General features: G+C 40.9%; 1 protein-coding gene across 10 annotated transcripts in view; it reads right to left on the minus strand.

Moving 5' to 3' along the window:
- Positions 1–13,843, minus strand: part of CCDC88A (coiled-coil domain containing 88A) — a 215,999-nt gene that overhangs the window by 16,306 nt on the left and 185,850 nt on the right. For 6 of the 10 annotated variants that reach the window (XM_056567798.1, XM_056567801.1, XM_056567797.1 and 3 more), the window contains 5 exons: positions 12,071–12,257; positions 11,049–11,194; positions 10,062–10,154; positions 9,690–9,904; positions 1,494–1,571 (listed from right to left, as the gene is read on the minus strand). In XM_056567798.1, coding sequence (XP_056423773.1) covers positions 1,494–1,571; positions 9,690–9,904; positions 10,062–10,154; positions 11,049–11,194; positions 12,071–12,257 — 719 coding nt within the window. The remainder of the gene's footprint in view (positions 1–1,493; positions 1,572–9,689; positions 9,905–10,061; positions 10,155–11,048; positions 11,195–12,070; positions 12,258–13,843) is intronic. The other 4 variants (XM_056567799.1, XM_056567803.1, XM_056567802.1 and 1 more) reach the window with 1 other exon arrangement.

A 13,843-nucleotide genomic window follows, 5' to 3' on the forward strand; every position in this document is an offset into this window, starting at 1 on the left:
TGACATGCATTTTGTGGAGGATGGTCTATGTAAGAGGATGTCTTCAGTAAATGTGGTCTTTTTCACATTATTTGCCATGCTACTGCAGTAGTGATGAGCAGCATAGCTTTCTGGCAAGTTATGTTGCTTAAGAATGACAAAAATGACATGATGCGGTGATATAAGCAGGACACAAAGTGGCTACGGCTTCCTTGACACAGTGGAGGCATTCATCTTACGGAAAGATTCTTACTTAGCCAATAAGTTACCAAGGAAGTAGCTATATTGCTCCCTGTGAGAGTAGGCCGAAGCTTCTCGTGGGCAAGTGGTTGAACCCACACAAACTAGATACCACCACTGTGTATAGGTGACTTAGCACCTAATGCTATCAAAAGAGACCCCAATGCTAAACAATAAGGCACTGGAGATCTCTTTGGAAGCACAAGGGATGTTTTCAGCAATGAAGAAGTCCATGGCCAGTGCAGGTTTTGTGGTTTACAAATCATAAATATTCTTTAAGATGGCACTTTATAAAGAGCATCTTTTTTGATAACTTAGCTCATTGATATGAACTTAGCCTGGACTTGCCACCTACACCCCTGAGGTGCAAGCTATTTTGTGGGCTGAACCATTGTACAGAAGAAAAATGGCTCCTCTGAGTCATGAGAATTAGGGTCCCCAAAGAATATCTTATATCACTACGACTGGTGGGCCAAACGTTGGTCCAACTTACAAAACGGATGCCTCGGCTGTGTGCAGGAAATGGATTCATCCAATGTAACCTTTCTGAAGCCAAATTGCACTTATTTAAACCATATCTGCATATTTCTCTGTAGATAATTCCGTCACTTCAGAAAAAGTAGGTGCACACCATATCAAATCCCTTCTGCTGATACGGCCAATATTTTGTTGCTGTGTATAATTTCATATAGGGGGAAGGGGAAAGTACAGCTATGGACCTGAACCTGTTGGATTTTACCAATAACCAAGATATAAAGAACAAAACATACTCCTGCCAAGTATATCACAAGAAAGTCAGCTTGTGAATACCACATATATAGGACATATACATACTTTTACTAGTTTTATGTGTATAACTTACTTGTATGCCTACTAGTTTATGTATTAGAATGGTTTACATATCAATTACAAATTGTGTCTTTACTGACTACAGATTTGTGCAGTTATAAAGTTACTGGCCATGCTGTACATTGGAATATGTTCATACAAGGGCATGTGATACAGTCCTTAGTGCGTTCTACCCTTCAGCCAATGCATTGAGCCGGTTTGTATTATGAATAATGATCTACTTGGGCGAGCTGTAAACTCTCAATCCCAGAGCCCCACTTAGTTGTCACTGGACGCAAATTCTGGCATCCCCCCCTTTGTCCAGTGATTGGTGGCAGGACTTGCATTTGGCATGTTAGGAAAAACAGCGCAGTCCGGGATAAGCTTATTGGAGGTATTAGTGATGGAAGCCAAGTACAGCTAGCCGAACCATTTTAATGTCTTACACACAGAGCGACGGTAGAGGGCCTTCATTTTGTCCTTATCCTTCGGTCTGTTCCTCATAAAGGGCAGTCTTTTCAGAGCTTATGTCATAGCATGGGAAGAAAGAAAAAAATCAAAAACAAGGAAATGGGGAAAAAAAGAGAAATGAAAGGGGGGAAAAAGGAGAAGAACACATGGAAGAAGTTAAATGCTGAAACGAAAGACAGAAATGAGCATGTCTGATTCTCAGCTACACATGCACGACTAGACACGAGACTTACACAGTGTATGATGGGTATGACGTGTGACACGGACACCTAAGACCGTACAAATAGTTTGCTGAAAAAATGTTTCCTAGAAGAAAACATTTTTTCCCCCATATCTTACAGTAGGCGAAGCTTTCATATTGCATAAAGAAGATTGAGTACAGAAGATAGAACACAGACATTGGAATTGAAGTAATGTATCGGTATATACAGAGTCAAGTGACCTTGACCTACTTTGCTTTTTGGCTGAAATGATCATACAACTGAGCAACCATCTCAGCACATAGCATATAATGGAGATTATATGTCTCCCACATATAATCCCGATTAAATGCTATGTGCTGAGATGGTTGCTTGAAACTGTGAGCTCTCCTAAAAGTTGTGGTCAACTGCAACTTGAATATTTGGTGTGCCATAAATATACTACAGCACAGAAGATCCTCTTGTAGGCCATGAAACATTGTCCAGCATGCTGGAAGTTGTAGTTTTGCCACATCTGGAGGGTCATCTTTGGAGGCCACTGGTTTAGCTCGATCTCTTTATAAAGCATTATATGTGTACTTTATACTGTAGGTATTGCTTATATTGATCTGGTTTACCGGAGGAAAACAAATGTTTTCAACTCAACTGGTGCCAGAAAGTTAAACAGATTTGTAAATGACATCTATTTAAAAATCTTATTCCTTCCAGTACTTATCAGCTGCTGTATGCTCCAGAGGAAGTTGTGTAGTTCTTTCCAGTCTGGCCACAGTGCTCTCTGCCAACACCTCTGTCCATGCCAGGAACTGTCCAGAGCAGAAGAGGTTCACTATGGGGATTTGCTCCTGCTCTGGACAGTTCCTGACATGGCAAAGGCATGTAGCAAGTAGGAAAATATCTTCTTGCCTTTGTTCCTAATGTCTCTACAAACATTGGCCCTCATTTACTAAAGTCCAACCGACTCTTTTTCTCGGTTATTGCGCCTAAATTTTAGTCGCAACGTCTGTGCGACTAATTACGTGACCAAATTTTAGTCGCACAACCGACATTTTAGAAAACACTCGGAGTGTTTTTTTTTTTCACTCTGAAATGGACATGTTTTATGCAAAAATGGGCGTTTTACCGACAAAAACCAAAAAATACTCGGAGTACTTCCAAAATCACTCGAGAAAAAGTGTGAGTTTGCCTCACGCAATAACCGACAGCCAAGAGGCCAAGTGGAATTCCAAAAATGGAGTGATTTCTAACAAGGGACCGTTTACCATTGTGTTTAAACTTGGTTTATAACCGGAAAACATTTTGTACAGTTAAACACTTTTATGAATAAAGTATTTAATGTTTTGATGATTATTTATTTAATTTTTTTACATTTATAACACCTGAATAATTTTAATTAATGAAACTGTTTATAAACAAACTAGTCCAAAAGCTTTTGACTCACACAAATACATTTTTATTTATAAATGGTCTTTAAGGTCCAAAAAATAGTTTGTTTTACGTGTTTGGAGTTTGTGCGACACAATTAACTAGTGCGACACAAAAATAACCGACATGTGCGACAGATTAGTAAATAAGCCTGGAAAAAAAAATGGAGTGATATAGAATACACTCCACAATAAACACTCCACTTTTAGTAAATGAGGGCCATTGTGTATTCCAAAAAGGTTTCATAAACTAACTATGAAATGTGTCAGGATCAGATATGTTATCTGAGTAATCAAGCTCAATAGACATGTAGATATGGTCTGGAACATTTTAAAAGGGTTTTCAGTAGTTGAAAAAAAAAATCCCCTATAGGCCGGGACAAGCATTATAAAAAAAAAAAAAAATAAATAAAAAAAAACTTTACTTCCGGGCATGCTGGGAGTTGTAGTTTTGCAACATCTGGAGGTCCGCAGGTTGAAGACCACTGTTCTATACAGTATATGTCACTAAAATGGAGCCCTTCCAAACTCCAGGAGCGACAGTGAGTGTAGGTGTAAGTTAAAGGGGTTATCCATGAAAAAACTTTTTTATATACATCAACTGGCTCCAGAAAGTTAAACAGATTTATAAATTACTTCTATTAAAAAATCTTAATCCTTTTAGTACTTATGAACTTCTGAAGTTGAGTTGTTCTTTTCTGTCTAAGTGCTCTCTGATGACACGTGTCTCGGGAACCGCCCAGTTTAGAAGAGGTTTACTATGGGGATTTGCTTCTAAACTGGGCAGTTCCCGAGACACGTGTCATCAGAGAGGACTTAGACAGAAAAGGACAACCTTAAATTCAGAAGCTCATAAGTACTGAAAAAATTAAGATTTTTTAATAGAATAATTTACAAATCTGTTTAACTTTTTGGAGCCAGTTGATATATAAAAAAAAAGTTTTTTCCTGGATAAACCCTTTAAGTTTTTTTTTGTTTGTTTTTTTGTATGTTGGTCCAAACCTGTAAAGAATTTTTCTTTTAAAGGGGTACTCCGGTGAAAACCTTTTTTCTTATAAATCAACTGGTGGCAGAAAGTTAAACATATTTGTAAATTACTTCTATTAAAAAATCTTAATCCTTCCTGTACTTATTAGCTGCTGAATACTACAGAGGAAATTCTCTTCTTTTTGGAATGCTCGCTGATGACATCACGAGCACAGTTCTCTCTGCTGTCGTTATTATAATAATAATAATGCTTTATTTATTGTTGTCCTTAGTGGGATTTGAACCCAAGTCCCCAGCACTGCAAGGCAGCAGTGCTAACCACGGAGCCACCATGCTGCCCTTAGCATGCATCTGCTATGTACGGCTGCTAAAATGGACAGAGATATCAGCAGAGAGCATTGTGCTCGTGATGTCATCAGTGTTACAAAAAGAAAGGAATTTCCTCTGTAGCATTCAGCAGCTAATAAGTACTGGAAGGATTAAGATTTTTTAATAGAAGTAATTTACAAATATGTTTAACTTTCTGCCACCAGTTGATTTAAAAGAAAAAAGGTTTTCACCGGAGTACCCCTTTAACTACCAGAAAACGCCTTTAATTATAATTACACCAATACCGTGTGCAATTATTGGATGTGCACAAATAAACATAACAGTAAAGACACAATAAACATTAAACATATAACTTATTATCACAGACAATGGAAATAATCCGTGCAGGAGAGGACAGATAGAAATTCTATGCATCTGGTTGTCTCTGGATTTAAATAGGGCTGAGATACACAGTATTCACCCCCTATCAAATATTGGCCCAGATTTATCAAACTGTGTGAGAGAAAAAGTGGAGGGATTTTCCCACAGCGACCAATCACAGCTCAGCAAACGAGCTCTGGTAAAGTGAAACCTGAGCTGTGATTGGCTGCTGTGGGAAAATCCCTCCACTTTTTCTCTCACAGAGTTTGATAAATCTGGGCCTATATTATTCCGGTTTAATCTTCATAAGGTCCCCATAGTACCATATTACTGATTTGTTACTGTCTGTCCTTTATTTCTGATGGTTTTTCAGACTTTCTATCATAACCTCCTTCTCTATTTTTTACTAGAAGGTGGTTGAGGCAGTCATGTAAAGCTGGGATTGTATCCATCGCCTCCTCTGGTATGACAGACTTACCGTATTTACCACATAAAGAAAGCCTTTGTAGAAACACGTATCCGGAAAATAGTCACATAGCCTATTCACATATTTAGCTTCAGCAATGTCACTAGATTCAAAGAAGAAAGCCACCCCAAAACCTAATATTGGTATATCCGTAAATCAGACATTCCAGTATTATGATAAAAGAGGTTTTACAGGATTTTTTCTTCAGCATTTGAGCCCAAAATGCCAAGTTAAAATACAGTATAATATGAGTCTATTATCTCTGTGCGCCACTTTGTTCCGTTTTCATGGAAGGGACCCACACCCGGAAGTGCTGTGTGTAGTGTTTTTATTTTACTGTTGTCTCTTACCAGAAACAACATGCCATAAGTCTCATGGTGGATAGCAGGGTAAGGGTAGGGTCACACGCAATGGATCCGCAGCGTATTTTACGCTGCGGATGTGTTGGTGACCTGACCCATAGTGTGCCTCCAGCTGTTGCCCAGTCTCGTTCTGCCCCCTGGCCTGCTTGCAGCGGCAATCCGCCGCTCCGAGCAGCCACACAGGGGCCTGCGAGGTGCTGCATATGCGCAGTGTACTCAGACATTGCAGCTGCTCCATGATGTCTGAGTACACTGCAGTGCACTCGGCGACTCGCAGGCCTCTTTGTGGCTGCTTGGAGCGACGGATTGCCACTGCAAGCAGGCCAGGGGGCAGGGCGAGCCGGGGCAACAGCTAGAGGCACACTATGGGTCGGGTCACTGGCGGACCCACAGCGTAAAATGCGCTGCAGATCCATTACGCGTTACCCTATCCTAAAAGGGATTATTGAAGTAATGCTATCCACCCAACCACTGCAGCATAGCCATGCCCCCCTGGAGACCATGTGGCTTGACATAATGGAGGAAATTTATCAAAACCTGTCCAGAGGAAAAGTTGCTGAGTTGCCCATAACAACCAATCAGATCACTTCTTTCATTTTGCAGAGCCCTTTTCAAAAATGAAAGAAGCAATCAGATTGGTTGCTATGGGCAACTCAGCAACTTTTCCTCTGGACAGGTTTTGAGAAATCTCTCCCATTTTCTCTTGCTGGATGGAATGCTAAGAAAGGTCAGAGACATAGGTAAAATAAAAACACTTGCACTACAATTCTTCCGGCTGTGGGTCATCTACATGAAAACATGACAAAGCAGCGTATGGAGGTCATAGAAGCATATTACACAGTATTGTAGCTTAGCATAATGGGCTCAAGGCTGAACGAAAAAAAAAATCCTGGAATAACCCTTTAAAGAGAAATTTGTGTTTTTCTTTTTAATCATGGCAGCCATTTTTGCCAGCAACAACAGAAAGAACAGCCATATTAATTGTTACCTTTGTATTGAAGGGGTGCTCCACTGCCCCAGTGTTCAGAACATTTTGTTCCGAACGCTGGGTGGGGGCTGCAGGGGTCGTGATATAACGCCCAAGCCCCTTGTGATGTCACGCCACGCTCCCTCAATGCAAGTCTATTGGAGGGGTCGTGGCTGATCCCACACCCCATGCCATAGACTCACATTGAGGGGGCATGGCAAGATGTCATGAGGGGCATGGCCATGACGTCTTGACCCCCACACCCAGTGTTTGGAACATAATGTTCTGAATGCTGGGGCAATGGAGTACCCCTCTATATTATGCTGCAGAGTTAAAGTTGTGTTCAGTCACAAAGATGTGCAGGATACTGTACGTGTGAATACACCATAAGGTTGGGTCATCCCGCTGTAGAAATCTACCGCTACAAGTGGACACACAGAGCTACCCGGCTGCAGCCGGGAGTTCACTCTGCAGTCCCTACTGTGACTGCCATCAGTACATCCATAGCGTGAAATATGCTGCGGATGTGCCCCATGTAATCCTGCGCTAAAGAAGTATTCCCATCCTAAGAAGCTATCCCATATGCTGGGACTCCAAAAAATCCTGATAACTGTCCCCAGAATAAATAGTGCATACAATTTGTGCTTAGCCACAGCTACACTAATTCTCTATAAAGGCATAGAAAAGTTTTTGAGACGCTTATTTGAAAGTAAAACTTAAAGGATAAGTCTCACGGACAAAAACTTATCCCCTATCCGAAGGATAGGGGATACGTTTTAGATCGCGGGGGGTCAGAGCGCTGGGGCCCCCCGCGATCTCCTGAACGGAGCCCCGATCCGCTAGCACAGGAGCGCGTCATGACCACTCCTGAAGCGGAGGCTGCCATGCCCCCGTTCCATATAGTTCTATAGGAGAGCCGTTAGGCAATCTTCAGTTCTCCCATAGAACTGTAAAGAGGGGGCATGGCGGCCTCCATTTCAGGCAAGGGCCGTGACGCACTCCTGTGCTAGCGGACCGGGGCTCCATTCAGGAGATCATGGGGGGGCCCCAGCGCTAGGACCCCCGCAATATAAAACTTATCCCTATCCTTCGGATAGGGGATACGTTTTTGATCATGAGACTTGTCCTTTAACACATCTACTCTTCTTGTTATAACAAAAATGGCGGACATAAGGGGAAAAAAAGCAATATCACTGTAAGTAAATAAAACATTATTACTAAAATGTGGCTACTTTTACTTCTGAATTCTAACAGATACAGAAAAATGTGTTGGCACTCACCGGTTAAGTGAAAGGTAACTTTATTGTGGCACGTTAAGTGGTGGACTTAGATTTTCTCAATGCTGGCAAGTATACCAATCAGCTAGTTGGCAGCTGTTTCGCACATCAAATGCACTTCTTCTGACAAGAACTGAAGAAGCGAACGTATGAGGAAACAGACGTGATGTGCGAAGCAGCTGCCACGTAGCTGATTGCTGTACAACCTGAGTCCAAAAGATCTAAGCCCACCATGGAAACACCACTTGTACTTGTACAATAAAGGTGCCTGTCACACTTTGATTCAGTAAGTGTCATCTCTTTCTTTTGTATATTATAGTTAGAGCACCACAGGAACTAGTGAAAGTAGTGGAGTTTTCAAATGGGGATCTTTACCATAAAAATATATAACCAACTGTTCCCCAGGGAGAGAGGAGCTATCATATGAGAGGCAGTGCCCATCTACTGTATTTACTTCTGCATTACTGTGATGTTCCAGTACGGGATATGCATCTCACAGTCCTATCAGCTTAAGTCCCTCTACGTCCTCAGGGCTCACCTGCATTGTTCCCCCATAATGTAATTGAATGTAAAGGACCTTTGATATGGTCACATGGTTATTAGTAACATGATAATGGTTGTCACATGTTTAAAGTCACTTGTTTTGTTACCCAGAGAGCACCAGGTGACCAGAAGACCTGCAGTTAGCTTATGGGCTCCTTGCTTAGCCCCCTTTATAAGAGGGGGAGGTACTACATTCTCTCTCTCTCTTCCACCACACTTTCTGCTGAGGTCAAATCCAGTCCAGACGTCTCAGAGCCAGTGTCCACACATCTGAAGGCCTCAAGCCTAAATTACAGCCACATGTCAGTAAGTCAAGTCATCTCTGTCTGCTGTCACTATCTTCAGTCAAGTCAAGTCTATTATAGTCAGCCTGGCTGTGCTAAAGTCTGTCAAAGTCACTGCAAGTCCCAGCAAGCTGTGAGGTCCCCTGTGTTACTGGTCACCTCTCTGGGATCCAGGCCTAGCTGGAAAGACTGTACCATCTGTCTACCTCAGTAAAGCTACCATTAACCCTAATCTGACCATGGACTATTATCTGCCCTGCCTAAACTAGGACTAGCGGTGCTACCGTTCGTGTGGTTCTCTGTTAAAACCACGCCCTGGCATCATGAACATTTAGGGGTTAACACCATCTGCCCCTGGGCTACAACTTCTGTCCCTATACCTCTCCTCACACCCCCCAACTCCACCACATTACTAACATATGAGTTTTGGTGGAAATCATCCCTAAGCGATTGGTTTTACTGCATTACTAGATTCAGTGGCCAATCTTAGGAGGTGATAAATGGCGTAGTTGTGTGACAACACTGGTACTATCTAGGACTATTCTCCTCGATATTCAATGATATTACTACACGATCCTTTTGCCAGTAAAAAAAAAAAAAAAAAAAAAACTGGACTACAAATAAACTTCACAAAACAAATGACTTCATATTTTTATAATGCGTTGTTTCCAAATTTAAAAATAATTTCTTCTGACATTTTTACATAAATAAAGGTCTTGACAGTATAACAGAGTATGGGTCATGTAGGTGATGATGCCACTGAAAACAAATTAATGTTAAGTCACAAATAAATCAGCATAAAAATATGAAACAAATCACTGAAAATATGTCTGCATATACAGGACTCTCAAAAGACAATTCAGTGGAAACGGTGGAAAGGTTTCCAGCACAGAACTAAGGTGTTACTGATCTTCATACTGTCGTTTATTAAGCAATAAAAAAAAACAGGGAGAATAATATAACACAGTACTCACTGCTGCTCTTTTTGGCTCCAAGGGGATGCCCGTCCTCTAGAGAATTGGAGCCCACAGAGGAGCTGTCCGGGCTGTCCTGAGGAGGTAGCTGTAAGAATCCTTCACCGGACTCCGATCGAGAAGGTGGAAGAGTGAGAGATCTCACATGTTCGCGGCTTACATCCTTCTTAGACTTGATAAGCTTCCTCATCTTTAAGGTTATCCAATTACCTCTCCTTGGGGATAGAGAACTGAGCTATTTACAAGATACTAATTTCCTGAATGTGAAATACACTAAGGTCTCTGCATGCGTTACATCACTTATGTCCTACATATAATTCAAAAAAATTCAATCTGCAAATTAACTTTCTGATACAATATTATATAACTTACCGTCTTGGGGGAGAAGGTTCATAGAATTTGTACTGATCCATGATCTTCTCTTCTAGTTTTTCTTTCTGCCGTCTTAGTTCATTTATTTTATCCCTAAAAAATATAGGGGTATATTAGCAATAATACAAAAAATAATTGCATAATAAAGGTTTATTATTATGATGATTATTATGTTATTTTAATTTTCTTGACCACCTATGACTGTGAAAAAGTCACTAAGTTAACACATCACCGAAGAACTAATGATTATTGTGCTAATATATCAGTCATGCAGTTATAAGAGTTTGGCTACATTCACATGAAATTAATATGGGCCTCTTTTTGGGATCCATATTATGGCTGCAATGCACAAACTTGCCAGAGTTGTAGTGAACCAGTCTTAGATCACTATAGGAGCCTATCTATATGTAGTTCAGTAGAACCACAGGAAGACTTGTTATGGACAAATTGGGGGTTATGGACACTGTCAGGGTATGTGCCCTGGATACTGGATATCAGGAGGGGCACCAATGCATGTGTTACCAATGGTAAAAGGCACCAAATATCCAAACATATGAAAGCAGTCATAGTATAGGGCTACCTGTGAAAGTATTGTGTAATAAAAATAAGAGACAGGGAAAAACGTCATAGTCAATGCAACAATTGTTAAAAGTTGTATTACACTGCTAGCCTTATAAATAAGAATAAATCTTCTCCACAGAATGATCAAGTTGAGAGTACGAGAAGACAAGAACATATAGTGGGAGATTTATCAAAACCTGTGCAGAGGAAAAGTTGCCCAGTTGCCCATTGTTAAAAATAAAAGAAGCGCGCTGATTGGTTGCTATGGGCAACTTTTCCTCTGAACAGGTTTTGATAAATCTCCCCCATATTTCATTGCCTTTCTTTTTATTGTGCTACATTGTTGTATAACTTTGAAACATCTATTATTAATTAAGTAAAAAAAATAAAAAATGAAGCATTGTGTGTCTTAATACATTAACTTACATATATTGTCTTTGTTCAACTTGATAGAAATCTTTGCTTTCCATATTCTGGTCCAGCAATGTCTTGTTTTGTAATGCTAAGATTTGGTTCTGGCCCATCAAATGTCTGTTCTCCTCTTCAAGGTTTCCTTTCACTTGACGTAGAAGCTGCAGAGTAAAAAAAAGGTTACATACAAATGTTACAAATACAAAGGTTATAGGGGTCTGCATTCTTCAAAAATATAAAACAAGGGAAAAAATATTTATTATAAAAATCGTTTATGCCTTCCACTTGATGTAGATAATATTTTTTAAACGTTTTCTAAACCTCCATGTCATGGCGGTACATATTCAAAATTAGTTCAGGGAATACTGTAGTGGAAAAGAACGTATCCCCTATCCAAAGGATAGGGAATATGTTATAGATCACGGGGGGTCTGACCGCTGGGACCCCCACAATCTCCTGTACGAGGTCCTGGCAGTCCGCAGAAAGGGGGCATGTCTGTCCCCAGCATGACATGGCGACATGCCCCCCATTTATCCCATAGAGATACACTGAGGGGGCGTGTCAACCACCGCGTCATGTGGGGACATAACGCTCCCTTCATGCAGACTGCCGGGCCCCGTACAGGGGATCACAGAGGGTCCCAGCGATTTGAACCCCCGCGATCTATAACTTATCCTCTATCTCTGGGATAGGGGATAAGTTATTTTCCACTAAAGTATTCCTACATCAGTCCTGCCATGGATATAAAAAATATATATGAACCTATGAGGTTCAGCCATAAAGGATATCGCAAAAGTTTGTCATCCAAACATGTCCTGAAACTTTTTTTGTCATGCCTTTCCATTGTTGTTGGCACCACAGAGGGAATGGAAAGGCAGGGACTGGCCTATTAGTGATACTATTACTTAGTACATCATATTGCATTTTATTTGGTGCCCCTTCTGTGTCATCCACACAAACCTATAGGGTACATGGATGGGGGATGTCTAATTAGAACCATTACTTTAAAGAAAAGATGTAGTTAACCCATTGCTCACCTCACACTGGTTGGTCAGACTTGTGACTGTGATATCTGACTTCTGATATTTCTCTTTCAGTCTGGAGAATTCAGCTTCTAGTCGAGTCTGCTCCAGTTTTCCACTGTTTATTGAGGTCTTTAGGTTTTTATGGTCACTTTGAAGACTTTCATTTTCACGTAGTAGCTGTCTATAGGTATGATTAAGCCTAAAGAATTGAAAAAGAAATAAAAAGTTAGCATATTTATTACACATTTTAGGATAAAAAATTACAATACTGGTACTTCTTTAATTAAAGGCAACCTATCATCACCAGATTCAACAATATGAAACGCAAGTAGTCCCGCAAGTAGTCTCGTAAGTAGTCCCTTGGGCAGGGAGCTATACTCACCTAGTCCTGCTGCTCCGGCTGTATTCACACCCCCTCAGGGTGATTGACAGCCCTCATCACTGCTCTGTTCCCTAAGCAGACGGAGCAGATTGACAATGCAGGCCGTGCAATAGCAAAAATTTGTTTTAATGAGAGTGCCCATTTAAGGTAATAAACTCTGTATATCACTAATAAATGTTATATGTGAGATAAAAAATGTATAATATTTTAGTATTTTATAGTTTTTTACTAATGGTTTTATTTTTGATATAATGGTTTTATTATTTTGATATAATAAAAATGCTATAGTTTGAGAAAAAAAAAAAAAAACTTAATTACTTCACATGCATGAAATCTTTGAAGCATGAAGCATGAATTTTTTTCGTGTGATATATAATAATGACTTTATCCCATTCTCCGTAGTGTCCACTTAAGAAGCGTTCCGTAGTCTGCTCATATAGTAGATAATCCTGCTGATCGAGCACTTTGCTGCCTGCTGACTAGATATGATTTGATATCTGTTTATTACATTCAGCAAGAAACCGGCCAGGAAAATAAGCTTTAGCAGCACTTTATCAGGGACAAATATTCTTGGATTGAATTCCTATTTAATCTCTGTCAAAATATTTTCTTTTTATTGACAAGATTTTTTCCTTTTACTCACTTTTTTTTTAAATAGGTTGTGCAATAGTAGATAGTATGGTTGGTCCGCAGAAACATGTGGTGGACAATTATTCCTTGAACTATTGAATACCTATGGATGCCATCTTTCAGGTTCACATCAGTTTTTAACCACTGGTGGTAGATGAATCTGTGCTTCTCGACCGTGGAGGTCTGAACACTCAGAACCCTGCCGAACAAAACTTTTGACATCTCACGACAGAGTGTTTTGTTGTAATTTTTATTGGATGCAAATAAAAGCTACCGTTATACCACACGCAGATCTGGATATCTTTTCCTCTTTGGGCCTAGGCCAGGCCTTATCTGTGCAGAGGTGTTAATAGGTGATTTGGACTTAAAGGGGTACTCTGCCCCTAGACATCTTATCACCTATCCAAAGGACCCCTGCGATCACGGAGCGAACTTTGCTCCGTGCCAGATGACTGGTGATGCGGGGCAGAGGCTCGTGACGTCACGGCCATGCCCCCTGAATGCAAGTCTATGGGAGGGGGCGTGATGGCTGTCGCACCCCCTCCCATAGACTTGCATTGAGGGGGGGGTGGCCATGACGTTACGAGTGGGGCGCGGCCGTGACGTCACAGGCCTCCGGCGCTGAACACGACGCTCTGAACAAATGCCGGGTGCAGCACGGAGATCGCAGGGGTCCTCAGCGGTGGAACCCTCGTGATCAGTAATCTTATCCCCTATGCTTTGGAAAGGGGATAAGATGTCAAGCAGCGGAGTACCCCTTTGGGTGCTTACTA

This window comes from Hyla sarda, chromosome 3 (genome assembly GCF_029499605.1).
Source record: "Hyla sarda isolate aHylSar1 chromosome 3, aHylSar1.hap1, whole genome shotgun sequence".
Lineage (NCBI taxonomy): Eukaryota > Metazoa > Chordata > Amphibia > Anura > Hylidae > Hyla > Hyla sarda.